The sequence below is a fragment of the Chroicocephalus ridibundus genome, chromosome 3 (genome assembly GCF_963924245.1).
Source record: "Chroicocephalus ridibundus chromosome 3, bChrRid1.1, whole genome shotgun sequence".
Classification (NCBI taxonomy): Eukaryota; Metazoa; Chordata; class Aves; order Charadriiformes; family Laridae; genus Chroicocephalus; species Chroicocephalus ridibundus.
The window spans coordinates 94104546-94118609 of NC_086286.1; the positions used below are offsets into that span (position 1 = coordinate 94104546).

Below are 14064 nucleotides of genomic sequence, written 5' to 3' on the forward strand. Positions count from 1 at the left end.
TGAAGTTGCGGCAGGGGAGGTTTAGATTAGATATTAGGAAGAATTACTTTACTGAAAGAGTAGTCAGGCACTGGAACAGCCTGCCCAGGGAGGTGGTGGAGTCACCATCCCTAGAGGTATTTAAGAAACGTCTAGATGTGGCACTTCAGGGCATGCTCTACTGGCAGAGATTGTAGGTTGTTTGGTTGGACTCGATGATCTCAAAGGTCCTTTCCAACCATGAAGATTCTATGATTCTATGATCTCCCTGGATTCTTGGTTTTTTTTCTGTTCTGCAATATTCTTACTGTACGTATCAAGAAACCACTTTTGCAGATGAATGTCCTCCTATCACTACTTACCAAGTTTCAGTTCACAGTGAAGGACAGTTCCAAAAACTGTGAACAGGATCATTTCCAGATGAAAGATGCACATTAAGAGTACACTTTCCACGCTCTAATCACTACTGGATGTGTCCACGAGACCAAGCTAGTCCAAAGCAAAATCCCCAACCCACACGTGGTGCGAACATCACACCTTCAGTATAAACTGTTTTGTTCTGCAAATTTACTCCTACTGAGCTGTACTACTTGCTAAGGTAGACACTGCTTTAGTTCCTTATCAGTAAATGAAAAAGACAATGAAAACTGCTATGTGTTGAATTACTAGCAACGTAACTAATTCTTTTCAACGACAATAGCTTAGAAGAACGAACTCCAGAGAACCAGTTAAAACCTAGAAAAAGTACTCAGCAAAGCTCATTTTTACTAAGTCTTTATATTGTCTGATACTTCTTATACTACAACAATGCACTTAAAGGTCTTAAATTATGATTTTGTTTTTATCACTTGGAAAAAGATGTTTATTCTCTTAATTTTTAACTCCAATTGACACTATAATATAACTTTAAATTTTAGAATTATTAAACTTAGGCCCTTACCAAATGCGCTAAAAAGGTATATTTACTTACGCTTCATTAAGGGGAACAAAAATGAAATCTTTCTCAAAAATGTCAACATGCCGTGTCCATGTTTTCACTCGCCCATGTCGTTTTTGTTGTATTCTGCAAGAAGAAACCAACACATGATTTGTATGGTGGCTCTCATTTGAAATGAAAGACTACTTTTGCAGATATTTGCACCTTAACGGCTTATTAAGATTTCAATGTCATATTCTATTTTTCTTATAGCTCTGGATGCTTCCTAGAGTTCTCTTGGTATCATAATATTGTCTATAAGGATTTTATCTCTGTAAAGCATCTATTCTTGTATTCTTCACTGTATCTCAATGAGTCTTCACTTCTCTTAGTTAAACTAACTTATCAACAGACTTACGAAAGGTTTGAAGTTTCATGAATACTTCTTCTTTCTCTTTGATTAAGGCGTTTATAGAAGAATGAACTGAATACATGTATTCTATCAGCATCTTCTTTTTTCAGTTTTTCAAGTACCAAATACCTAATTAGTTAAAAAAAAAAGAAAGAAAAATTCAGGGAGGTTTTAACTCAACGTGTTCATCACCAGAGTAAAAAGGACTGCCAACAGTGCTACGTCCCCACCAAATTGTTGCAACCTCTCACAAAATACCTGTAAGAATAATAGAACTAACCACCCACATCAGCTAATAAATGCAAAATCTGTGTCAATTTCTCAAGGTATTAACAGCTCTGCTCAATCAACAAGTTCTGCTCCTGTTGTATTTATTTTTATTTCATGGCAGGAAAACAAATTTCCACTCAGTTTATAATGACCTATCTAGGAAAGACCCGTATTTTGTAACAGAGCCACTAAATCTCAAAATACTCCCACAGTGATGTACTAATTTTCTTTCTACCTCTAAAATATTGTAATAGAGTGAAAGTGATACACGTGCACCTTATGTGTAGCATAAACAAAGCAGAATGCAACAATTTAATACTCTTCGAACATCGTTAGCATCAGTGACACCAAAAAATTAATTTATGTATTATCTTAATCAAAATTAATTAAGTTCCAGGGAACACAAATACCCTGAAAAAAACCAAACTTTAAAAGGCTTTTTGTTTTCCTTGCAGTTAAAATTCCTCTTCAGATACTAAGAAATTTTAAAGAACATTTTTTCCAAGTGAGAACAATGTCATTGTCAAGCAGGACAGGAGAGGAATGAAAATTTCTTGCAAAGATACAAAACAGCCTTTCAACTAGAGCTACACATAGCTGGAGACCAAGTGTTATCAAGTGACCTATGAATTTTTAATCTCATAAGTTTTCAAGTTTCAAAGTAAAAGACAACTAAAAACTGATTTGAAATAAAACTTACTTTAAATAAAAATCAATAATAACATCATTTAAAAATTCTCCTTCATTTAGACAATGGAGGTCTTCGTTGGTCACAGAAATACCACCTTTAGCTGGAGGAGGTGGATAAACTATCAACCTGAAAAGAAAAATAAATTCAATAATAAATATGAAATGCCAAAAAACCTCGGAGAATTGTTACAGGGCAAAGATAAGTATCTTACTTTTCTATAGGACCAATAAATACTGTATGTGGTTCTCCAATTTCTTCATCATCATCAAAATACGGTAATTGTTTATTTCGCTGCTGCAATTTGGACTCAGAAGCAACCTTAAAAGAATAAAGTCATTATTAATTTGCATACTGTGCTCAAACTTACCAAAAAGGTAATAAAGCTTTGTGAAGTCAAGTAGTATACTTCAAGTTTGTGTTTTTTCCTTTCCTAGTTCATTTATTACACTTAGGTCTGTACTCATTTCTTGCAGAGCCACAAACACTTTCAAATTCTTTAAGAGGTAGTTTTGTTTAAAGAAAGCATTAAACTTAACTGCAACACTGCAACTTAATTTCTTGTTTGATGTGCTAGAATTTTATCAGTAGATGAATTTGGAAACAATTGTGTTGTCTAATTATAGTACAGATTTCTCATCCCTTAATAATTTTGAAATAACAACATCACTTGTGGACCACTGTCCAACCTTACAATCAAACTAAACACATTAGAAGGTATTGTGAATGCACAGACTATTTCCCATAGTTTCGTAACGCACCATGGACCACTCTGGGCATCCTCTTATAAAAGCCAGCAGAAGTTGTGGGGATTTTTTTTGGTCTGGTGACTAGCACACTATCTTTAGTGTCTTTGTAACCCAAATAATATAACGACTTTGTTTCAAGACAAAAACATAATTACATTTTTTATTTTGTTTTCTCTGTGAGATGGGCTTCCTTTGGAATTGTCTTCCAAGCACTTAGTAAATGCAACAAGCCTGCCATTGGCTTCTTCAAAGGAAATTTTCACAAAGAAGTCAGAAATATTATTTCTAATACCAATGTCAGTAATTATTTTTTCAAATATTGAGTTTGCATGAGTATCAAGACCAGTTTCAAAAATCAAAATGATGTACTGTTCTTCTTGACCTACAAAAAAGCAGACAGAAGATTATTCATTTAGAAACAAAATAAAATATGTTGCAATTAAAAACAGATTTCAAAGAAACCTGGGTCAACACATGTATGCAGTACTGACAATACATACAAGGAGTAACATATATGTATGCAGATGGACAGAAGGATTAACTACCAAATCCTTCTACCTACATTTGCAAAAAGAGTGCATGCAAATTCTGGTTTAATCTAGAAAAGTTAATTACTACACCTGATAAATTTTTAAAATCATAGAGAAACAGAATCAAAGAATGGTTAGAGTTGGAAGGGACCTTGAAGATCATCTAGTTCCAAACCCCCTGCCATGGGCAGGGACACCTCCCACTCGACCAGGTTACTCAAAGCCTGGCCTTGAACACTTCCAGGGATGGGGCATCCACAGCTTCTCTGGGCAACCTGTTCCAGTGCCTCACCACCCTCACAGTAAAGAATTTCTTCCCAATATCTAATCTAAATCTACACTTTTCCAGTTTAAAACCGTCACCTTTCGTCCTATCACTACACTCCCTGACAAAGAGTCCCTCCCCATCTTGCCTGTAGGCCCCGTTTAAGTACTAGAAGGCTGCTGTAAGGTCTCCCTAGAGCCTTCTCTTCTCCCGGCTGAACCACCCCAACTCTCTCAGCCTGTCCTCATAGGAGAGGTGCTCCAGCCCCCTGACCATCTTTATGGCCCTCCTCCAACAGGTCCATGTCCTTCCTGTGCTGAGGGTTCAACAGCTGGACGCAGTACTCCAGGCAGGGTCTCATGCAAATGGAGTAGAGGGGCAGAATCACCTCTCTCAACCTGCTGGCCACGCAGTTGGCCTTCTGGGCTGTGAGTGCACATCGTCAGCTCACGTCCAGCTTTTCATCTGCTAGGACCCTGCACTTGGCCTTGTTGAACTTCACGAGGTTCACAAGGGACCACTTCTTGAGCCTGTCCAGGTCCCTCTGAATGGCATCCCGTCCCTCAGGCACAACAATCACACCACTCAGCTTGGTGTTGTCTGCAAACTTGCTGAAGGTGCACTCGATCCCACTGTCTATGTAATTGATGAAGATATTAAACAGTACTGGTCCCAATACAGACGGAACCCAGGGGGACACCACTCGTCACCAATCTCCATCTAGATGTTGAGCAATACCCTCTGGATGCGACCATCTAACGAATTCCTCATCCACTGAACAGTCCACCCATCAAATCCATATCTTTCCAATTTAGAGAGATATACATGCAGATATAGCACTGACATTTACATGTCAGCTCTTTCAGACAATAGAGATTCTTAGAAACAGTGGAAGGTTGAAAGAAATACTTCTCTCACTTGGGGTAGCTAGCAAGTACGACACAAAACTTATTAGAAACTAAACTGAACAGAATACGACAGGGGAAAAAAGTACATTTTTGAGACAACTGTTTCCTGACTTAAATGGGAAAATAAGCATGATGGTTTTTAAAAAGCGTATACAAACTGTATACCACATATTAGAAGCACGAAGTTCTAACACAACTACTCTTACTGATTCTAGGCATGTGTTGTTGGGTACGTAAGTATAAAAACCTGTAATGGCAATTTCACAAAAGAAAGTTATTTTTCGCTGCTCACATTTTTGTTACTAAAGAAACAGAAATCTCTTAAGGATCTCCGATCCACTGGGAACCAGTTTTCATTTCTAAAAATTACACATCTGAACAAGGAACTTAAAATGTCACAGTAATCAAAATGTTCATCCTCTTACACAAGTAAACAGATCTCACCACTTAGAAGAGCAAAGCCCTGCTTTCAGGTCCTGTAACATAACCAAATCAAAATCTCCCTGCCTCCGGTGAACATTCTGCAAACAGAATACTGTCAGGTGTTCTCTCACGCTTACTCTTGCTAGCCCTAGTAAATCTCCTGTTTCTTTTGGTACAGTGGCTTAGCTTCAACAGGTCAGCCTACACCTTTACCAAAAGTTGGAGAACGTGAGTCGGATCAATCAGCTATTGTATAAATACCACCCACTCACATAATCTGAAAAAATAAAAAAGCAGTAAGTTGCACTAAGAGCAATTATTTAGGCAGTCAGAGACAGGAAGAGGATTCAGGCTGCAAATCCCAGTTTCATGTAGTTCGCTAAGTCAGAGCTGTAGAGACCTGTTTTTCCGCAAGAGTTTGAGACACATGCGTAACGATTTCCTTTTGGTTATTCTTAACTCAGCATGCTAACTGTTGTGAAAAACAATTCTTCAGCATCGTATTTCCCAATTCACCACACAGAGAATTTAGGTGTCTAACCAGGTTTTGGGTGTTCCTATTTTGGGAACTAGGCATCTACACACAATTGTTTACACAGCTACGGATTCAGGCTTACAGTAATTTCATTGCTCACAAGGCAAATAGCAGCTGTGTTATCACAAAGTACTTCTAAGTATCAAGTACAATAAAGCAGTTGGGTGTTAAAACTAGCTCAGCGCCACAGCCTCAGAGGGAAAAGCTGGAAAAAGAAAGGCTAAGAGACATGCTAAGGGAAGGATTTCTTAGACAGCCATCTCAGGAAGCTGTTCCTTTTTTCACTTTTGAACATCTGTGTTCATCTGTGTTCTAATGCCTGCTCCCAGGATTATGTCTAGCTCCCCTGCATGCTCTCCAATTACTTTTATAATTATGATACTCCTTACAGCTCATACTTTTTATAGGAGGTGGATGAGGTTGTTATAACAGTATTATGTGTTGGAAGCAAACAATTTTGAGACTGTTGAAAGCATTCTTCCTCCATTTGAATGCATCATGTATCTATGAAGCTGAGTACAAGTACAAAGAACCACAAAATTTAACCTAAAGAAAAGCCTATTTCAGGGGAAGATAACTCTATGCTAATTTTAAAAATACTGTGAATATTAAGATGCTAGACCCTTGAGGAAAATCATGTTGAAATTAATTTTAAGATACATGAAGACAATCCACTTATTTTCCAAGCAGATATTCGTCTACATCACAACATCGCTTACAACCATATGGGGGAAAAAAACCCAAGCCAACCCACACAACAGTTTCTACTGAAACTAAGGCCTGTAAGCAGAACAGCGCAGAAAGCAGAAGTAAGTATACCAAAAACTGTCCAATAAATGTAAAGGCCCGTATTCAAAAGCTAAACAAACCAACTTGCTTTCATTCAGTATAAATATTAGTGAAAAAAGTTATACTAAACTGACTAGATGCTGTAACTAGCACATATCTGGACAAACAGAAGACTATAGTTTTGCCAAGCTGTTCTGAACTGTACTCTTCAGCCTGAGAAGGTGGTTGTGCCCAGAAAAACACTACACCTGCTGCAGCCAGTAATGCCAGTTTTATTCTTTAGTCCAGTCACTCATGAGCCAAAACTTTAAAACACAATTTAAAATGAAATAGTAGACTAAAATTGTTTTACTTACTGTCTCCTTTACATTCGTACCAGACATTATCTTTACTCATTTTCAGTTGGTCTCTCAGGCTACTACAGGTTGATGGTACTGTTTGTAGGAAAACTACTGGTAATTTTCGGACACTACACCATTCACATTTGGTAAGTTCTGAAGTTTTCAGGTTAATCTCTCGGATATCACTTTCTGATTCTAGAAGAAAATAATGACATTATATTAAATTATAGTAAATATACATAGGTTTCCTTTACAATTTCCCCCTCTATTTTAACAAGAAATCAGTACGTGCTCATTAAGTTCTACAAAGTTTTTAAAAGATTCAAATCAACACATATCCAGGAAGTGGTGTCTGTTGATATCTTAAAAGATGAACTGAACTCCACTGTCACTTTTCAGGAAAGTAATCAGAAATAAACTGTTTTCTTCTCACCAACTTTAATCTAGTTTTTACTCCACAGAAAAAAAATGTAACTTCCAGTGACGATTTAAATTTGCAACTATTGCTATGATACATTTTACAACAGGTTTGTAAAACTTTCTTTGTAGATTTATCTTTGACAAAGTTTCCTTATGAAAAATAACTTTGAAATTAAGATAAACAAACACATGCAGAGAAACGACCTGATTGCCTGAGGAAAATAAGGTACCACTATCAATTTACAACCAAAGAGAAATGTCAGTAACACGGTAAATTTTTAAAACTACATCTGATGCTGACAGTGACAATGTTGAGAATTTTACAGGTTTTATTGAATTATAAAAATGGAAGGAAAAATGCGAAGTCAAAGTTCTTCGAATGTGGTGACGAAACCCAAAAGTTCAATGCCAGTAATTATTTCTAGATCAGAAAAATGGTTAATGGTAGTCACTTAAAGCTTTAGATAGTGGTAACTTCCACCATTCTACCACATGCTTGATGGCAGCCTCCACCAGAAAAACTATATCCCCTTAAATAGACAGGATAGAAGGAGAAATGGAGCCAACAAAGTCCTTTAGAAATTAAAAACGGTGCATGAAATCCGTCTCCTCCTTTCCCTGTAAAAGGGAGGAGAGTGAAGGGAATTCCTGAAAAGACTAAGGCCTTTACTAAGTTAAATTCTAGTAAACATTTCATGACCAGACAGATGATAAGTAAAAATTCGTAAAATGGTTACCACTTGAAGAGTTTAATTTGCAGCACCCTGAACATAATCGTATAAAGCCACATGATGAAAACAAATAAAAAAAAAGGATGGCATTACCATTACTTTCTACCTTACCGGTATTAGTTATTAGAGGTTCTTATTATTAGTGGAGGGAGTGCTCCTCTCTGCCTTCCCCCCCCCGCCCCCTGCTTTTTTTTATTTTTTAAACTGTTTTCCCTATCCTTCCTGTGGCATTTAGCAGCCAATGCCCAGCAGCAGCCCTCTACATCCTCTCTTTTTGATGGCAACTGAATTCACACCCCTGTGCCTGCCAGAAAAGAGTCTGCTGCTCATAAAGACAGAGCAAACAGTTACCCAAAGCAAGGCATCCACTGGCTGCAGACTGGAAGCGGTGGCCACCACAGCTCCTGCGGAGCAAAGCAGCTCTCCTTTTCTTCTAAACCTCCAATATCCCTGGTCCCACAAGCTGGGGAAGAAGGAGTCCAGCTCTGCGTCAGGCTGCAGCAACACCATGCTTCCCTCAAGCCAACAGGGCAGCATTTACTGCTCAGAACAGTAGTTTGCCATCTCATCAGGAAAAGAGCTGCAGAAATACGCCACAAGGATCTAACTAGTCCATCTCCTTGCACTGATTCTCCTTTTTCTCCCTAAGGACTTATATATGATAAAATGAAGATAGTAACTAAATGAAGGTTTGTAGACGATTCCTTGAGTCTTCTCTCCTTTGTGTTTAAAATGAACAACAAAACAGCTTTCGAAGGCTAGGCTGTAATACCACAGTCTCTATAGTAATACTTCAGTTTTCTCCTTCCTAAACGTACACGCTTTCCTTAATACATTTCACGTAAATTCCCACTTTCAGAGGCAGACTGCAATAACTACAATCGCAACTTAGAAGTGGATTCAACCCATTTAACTGAGGCATATAGGTCCTTCTAATGGTGTATAGATAGAAGGTCCTTGCCAAAACATGAGCTAGTTGGTCTTTGGAGAAAACTCTGAATCCTTGTAACTGTATTTGCACTGAGATGAAGCATACTGAATTTATGTGAGAGGAAGACTGTCTACTCTTCAGATGATAATTTAAATCATATTCATCCTTTTGCATTAAGACAGGCATCTTATAATACATTTCACCATAAGCACCTTAATCTGTGAACTATATTTCCTGTAATGCTGACAGAAGACAGACAATAGGACTTATCCATTAAAGGCAATGTGAATAGTTTTTCACACATTCGAAACACCACTTGGGAGCTGCACAAAACTGACATGGGGTGTGGAGAGAATTTTGAGAACTTGATGTATATACACACAAAAACAAGCTCAAGGCAGGACAGTACTGCTATTTCTACTGCTGTTCAAAGCATTTGCCTTTCCCTGACAAAGCATGACGACTGTAATCAATCTAAAGAAAAAAAACATTAGGTGTCATTTTTATTTCAAGACTCTTACTTGTATTAAAACAAATCATCCTATGATTATAAAGTTAATAGAAATGGAGCTGGGAATACACCCATATTCCTCCAGATGCAAAACTCAAAAAAAATTAAAGTGCTAAATGTTCCAATAAACACAGCATTTAGTGAGTTGCCATTTTTATGCTAATGAGGGATCAAGTCCCAGGGAAATAAATTCACCATGCAGTTGTTTTGCCTAAAAATTGATAGACGTTTTCTACAAATTTTACTAAACTTTGTAGTGTTGTTTGGTTGTTTTTTTTTAATTTATTTAATGCATGAAAACTGGTAGTTTCTATGCATCTATATTTTAGATGTAGCAAACGTAAATACTTGACTGAGCAAAGGCTACGCTTATCTTTACAGGTTGTGAGACACCATTTTGCATATAATAGTGACAAAATATAATAGTCCTGTTTTACAAACAACAAAAGGCAAAATTCAATAGGACTGCATCTTCACGGAAACTTAAGATTATCAAATGGAGGCAAAGCTTCTTTTCAGGCCGAAAGCAAAACCCTACAAAGGGTTTTCTACCTCCAAAAGAAAACAAAGGAAACAGAGCAATAGTTGTAAACTCACCATCTCCCAAACTATGTCACTGTATTTCTTTCATTAACATGAAATATACAACTTAGAGACTAGAGAAGAAAAAATTTTCAAGGGAGATACAGACAGGAAAGGTCTAAGACACCTGTGTGGTTTTTACTCTCTACTTACGCATCTGAAATAAAAGAACTAATAAAGTGTTAAAGGTACCATGTTTTACAGGAGGTTATTCTTCCCTTTTGTTTTTGCTAATCATTTTTAAAACAACCTTTGCTGACCATCACCAGAATATCTACAACTCTTCAGCTAGGATGAAGTGTAAGAACTAATGACCCAGTTGCACGCACAACACAAATTGCTAACTCCTGCTATCTGTGAATTTTCTTTCTGTCAGTAGAACGCAGAGAGAATGCCAAATCATTTTGTTTCTTATTCACCAGGCAGTTCAGGTTGAATTTATACTCTCAATTTTTTTCTTTTCTCTTATCTGACTACAAGCACCCAGTATAATTAATTACATACATAACAAAACCAGAGAAAACGTTTCATTATGATTCACTTGTTAATTCCTTTGACAAAGTTACTTCATTCAAAAATATATTGAGTACTAACATAAAATGAAAGATGTACTCACCTTCTTGACTTTCTAGGCGTATTTTGATATAATCCAGGCAAAACTGTGGAAGACAACATAATAATATTTCACATCTTCTCTAAACCAAAATTAACTTAATGGCTTTTAACTGTTAGTAAACATAATTGAATTGACTAAGTAACTGTCAATTACTTAGTAATGATTGTAACATATTTTAATTGACTTAATGAAAACTTTAAAATAAAAAATGTATTTTTTTAAAAAAAACCAAAGTGTATATTTTGGTACAACTCAAGAAAGCAAGTATATTCTTTACTATTCAGTGTCTCTTTCACTCATATTGACTATTGAAACTTAAGATCTCTCAAGTACTCAATTTTCAAAAAGGTTCAAAATACTGTAAAAAATACCAAAAATTACAGGGAGAAAAAACCCGCATCTTTTAAGGAGAATGCCACCTATCAGTATTTAAGCAAATCACACAATAGGGATTCGCAGAGAGGCGTTACTTGTTCTTTCCACCTCTTTCCTATTTGGTGAAGAGCTTAGCGGTTACTCCTGCGAGAAGTATGCTGCATGCTGCATACAACTAACATGCAATGTCTCCTTGAACATCTCCATGCAGCTTAGAAGGTTAACAAAAAAAGGTATTGTAAGCAAGATTATTCACCTGCAGACATGCTGCTTCTTCCCACCTATCAATATCAATTTTTTGGTAATTACTGCCTTCAATTTTCTTAGCAAATGCACGCCAGTCCATAAGCCCTCCCCCAACAAAGTAAACACATTTTCAAGTGTTTTGTAGGCATGATGTTTCTATTAAACACCAAAACTAGATGGTATGCATTAGGAAGCACATAACAGTATTTTGGGTTTCTTTGGGAACCACAGCCTCTGAAATTGGAGACAAACTTACTGTTCCAGGCAAAGGCAAAATATTATGTTGATCAAGTATGAAAATAACAACATCCATCAAAAACTGAAAGGAAATTTGTCAAATAACAAGTTTACTTACAATGACAGGTTCCACTACCATTCTTCGTAGTGTTCCTATTCGTATACTTCGACAGTTCAGAATGACACTTTCACAGGAATTTTGATAATTTAGAGGTACAGCCTCAGTTACAATCTCTTGAGAAATAACTTTACGACGTTTTATTGGAGTGTTAGACACAATGTTCCCAAACTGAAAAGTAATTTTCAAGGTTTCAGAATGTCTCACTAAGATTTATTGCTAAAACAAGCTTATTAAAAACTAGTGACTAAATTTTCAGGTACTTTTCTGTTTGTCAACAGGATTACTTACTATAGCAGCCACCTTAACCATATCCAGAAGGTAGAAATTTCCTAAGGGACTTTTTTGGAACACCTGACAATGTAAATATTGCTAGATTCAAGAAAAGAAATGGAAACCAAAACTTGTAGACTTTTTTTAACATTTCCAAATCACATATAATGCTTATAAAATTGCCAAAACCAATTCAGTTTTTGTCATTTTGAAACAACATTCAGCCCAGCAAAACAAAGTTATTTTTAATATATTTTATTTGTTTATTTATATAAAAACACTAATTACTAATGCTGTAAAAGCACCACAAAATTGGTGGTTTTATTTTTTGTTTCAGTTTTTTTTTTAGTCCGAGCTTTTCGTGACTGAAAACACTGAGTAATTACTGTAGTACAGTACATCAATCACATTATCAGGAGTAGAATCTTCAAGAAATATAAATAAATAAGCCCAATCAAAATTCCTTAAAGCAACTTTATAAAACTATTAAGATTTTTTTAGGATAGATTCCAGGGTCAGAAGACTAAATACTGAAAGAAGGCCACGTGGAGTTTGGCTCCAGTTCAGGAACGTCTCTAGCTGCTGACTGAAGCTGTAATCTCAGTTAAGCCCCCTGTTTACCAACAGAACAATCTTACCAAAAACAATTAAACCAAAAGCAAGCTGGCTGATAGCCATCAAGATTAATATATTTATTTGTTGTGTTCCTTATAATGCTATACTTTGTTGACAGATTTTCTGTACACTAGTCTTTTCTTTGTTATTTATATTGTTTCATAAAGTCCATTAATAAACATTCTTTTGGGTTACAAAATACAACTAAATTCCCACAGAAAAACATTTTAAGGGATTCAGTATTTCTATTAAGCCTAAATCTCAACATTTCAAGCCCCTAATTACTAGCCTATCTTGGCCATAATTCAAAACATACTTTTCAATGCTTCATTTAAATACAGTGGAGGAAGCAGAGATTCTAAATCCCTGTAATTAAAGTATTTTGCTATAGCTCCTGTTGAAGACACTTTTTCATTTTTGTCTGTTGGACTAGCTAAACATTAAAAGCTCAAAACTCAAATCACAGACAAACAGTAAAACAGTAAACATTAAAGTGGTGCTATATTCAAATAGCCTCTTCAGTAAAGAATTAATTAATATTTTGAGAGAAAAACAAATGTACAAAGCTTCTTAAAGCTTCTTCTATCATATCTGACAAAAACACCCTGACATCTGCAATTCTTGGAAGTTTCCTTGAATCAACGCAAAGTCTGTGTTAAATTTCACCAAGGGAAAAAAAAAAAAAAAAAAAAAATCTGTTTCCCTTGTTTTCAAAACCAAGCTCTTTTCTACTTTTGTCTAAAATATGCGGTTAATTTCCAATGGTACAACTTGGTTCTTAAAGACTAGTGAACAGGAATATATGGATATACAAAGGAAAACATTTGGGAGAGTTTCAGAAGTCTTAGACACCAGTGCCTTCACAATGCAACGCTTTCAATGAATCCAGCACATAACACCAGAATAGCTGAAAATCAAAAGTATTTATCATTCAAGCTTTTAGCCCCTCAGTTTTATTGTTGGCTAGAGGTTCACAGCTTTGTATTGACAATGATGACTAATTATACACCACATTATAAACACCCATAATTTAATCAATTACAGCACTAGAATATTGGCTTCTGAATCTCAAAATAGCATGAAGGTTTTGGCATCATTACTCTAGCGTTTTAACTCAGACAACAAAGGGTTTGAGACTGCAGGTGGAAATCTGATACTCTCATTGAACCAAACCCACAATAGTAAAACTGGACAAGTGACCCAAGAGTGGTTTTAATCAGCACTATTAATTTAACACCAGTTGTCACGGGGAATTCATTCTTCTTAATGGCTCACTACTGAGGTAGTTAAGTTTCACATACCGTGAAAGCTGTTCCCTTTGACAGCACTTAAGGAGTTTGCTCATGGTGCATTTTTTGTCTTTTGTTTATCCAATTTTTGCAGTGGTACTCAATTAAAAAACAAAAGCCCCACCATGAAATCCTTAAAATAAGTGCTATTAATTGGGACAGTTGTCAAAGTATTTTAATTTTAAAGGCCCACTATTGTTCCCAGTGTCTCTTTTTATGTTTAACTTCATACGTCCAAAGTCTTCCCACGCAACAACTGGTACTGACACTCTTCTGCAAATGAAGTGGGCCCTTGAGTTTCAGAGAGATACCCCG

The 14064-nt window shown here is 36.2% G+C and overlaps 1 protein-coding gene across 3 annotated transcripts in view; it reads right to left on the minus strand.

Moving 5' to 3' along the window:
* Positions 1-14064, minus strand: part of SENP6 (SUMO specific peptidase 6) — an 86432-nt gene that overhangs the window by 18655 nt on the left and 53713 nt on the right. For all 3 annotated transcript variants that reach the window (XM_063330144.1, XM_063330143.1, XM_063330146.1), the window contains 8 exons: positions 11573-11743; positions 10597-10639; positions 6821-7000; positions 3170-3396; positions 2480-2586; positions 2278-2394; positions 1314-1436; positions 950-1042 (listed from right to left, as the gene is read on the minus strand). In XM_063330144.1, coding sequence (XP_063186214.1) covers positions 950-1042; positions 1314-1436; positions 2278-2394; positions 2480-2586; positions 3170-3396; positions 6821-7000; positions 10597-10639; positions 11573-11743 — 1061 coding nt within the window. The remainder of the gene's footprint in view (positions 1-949; positions 1043-1313; positions 1437-2277; positions 2395-2479; positions 2587-3169; positions 3397-6820; positions 7001-10596; positions 10640-11572; positions 11744-14064) is intronic.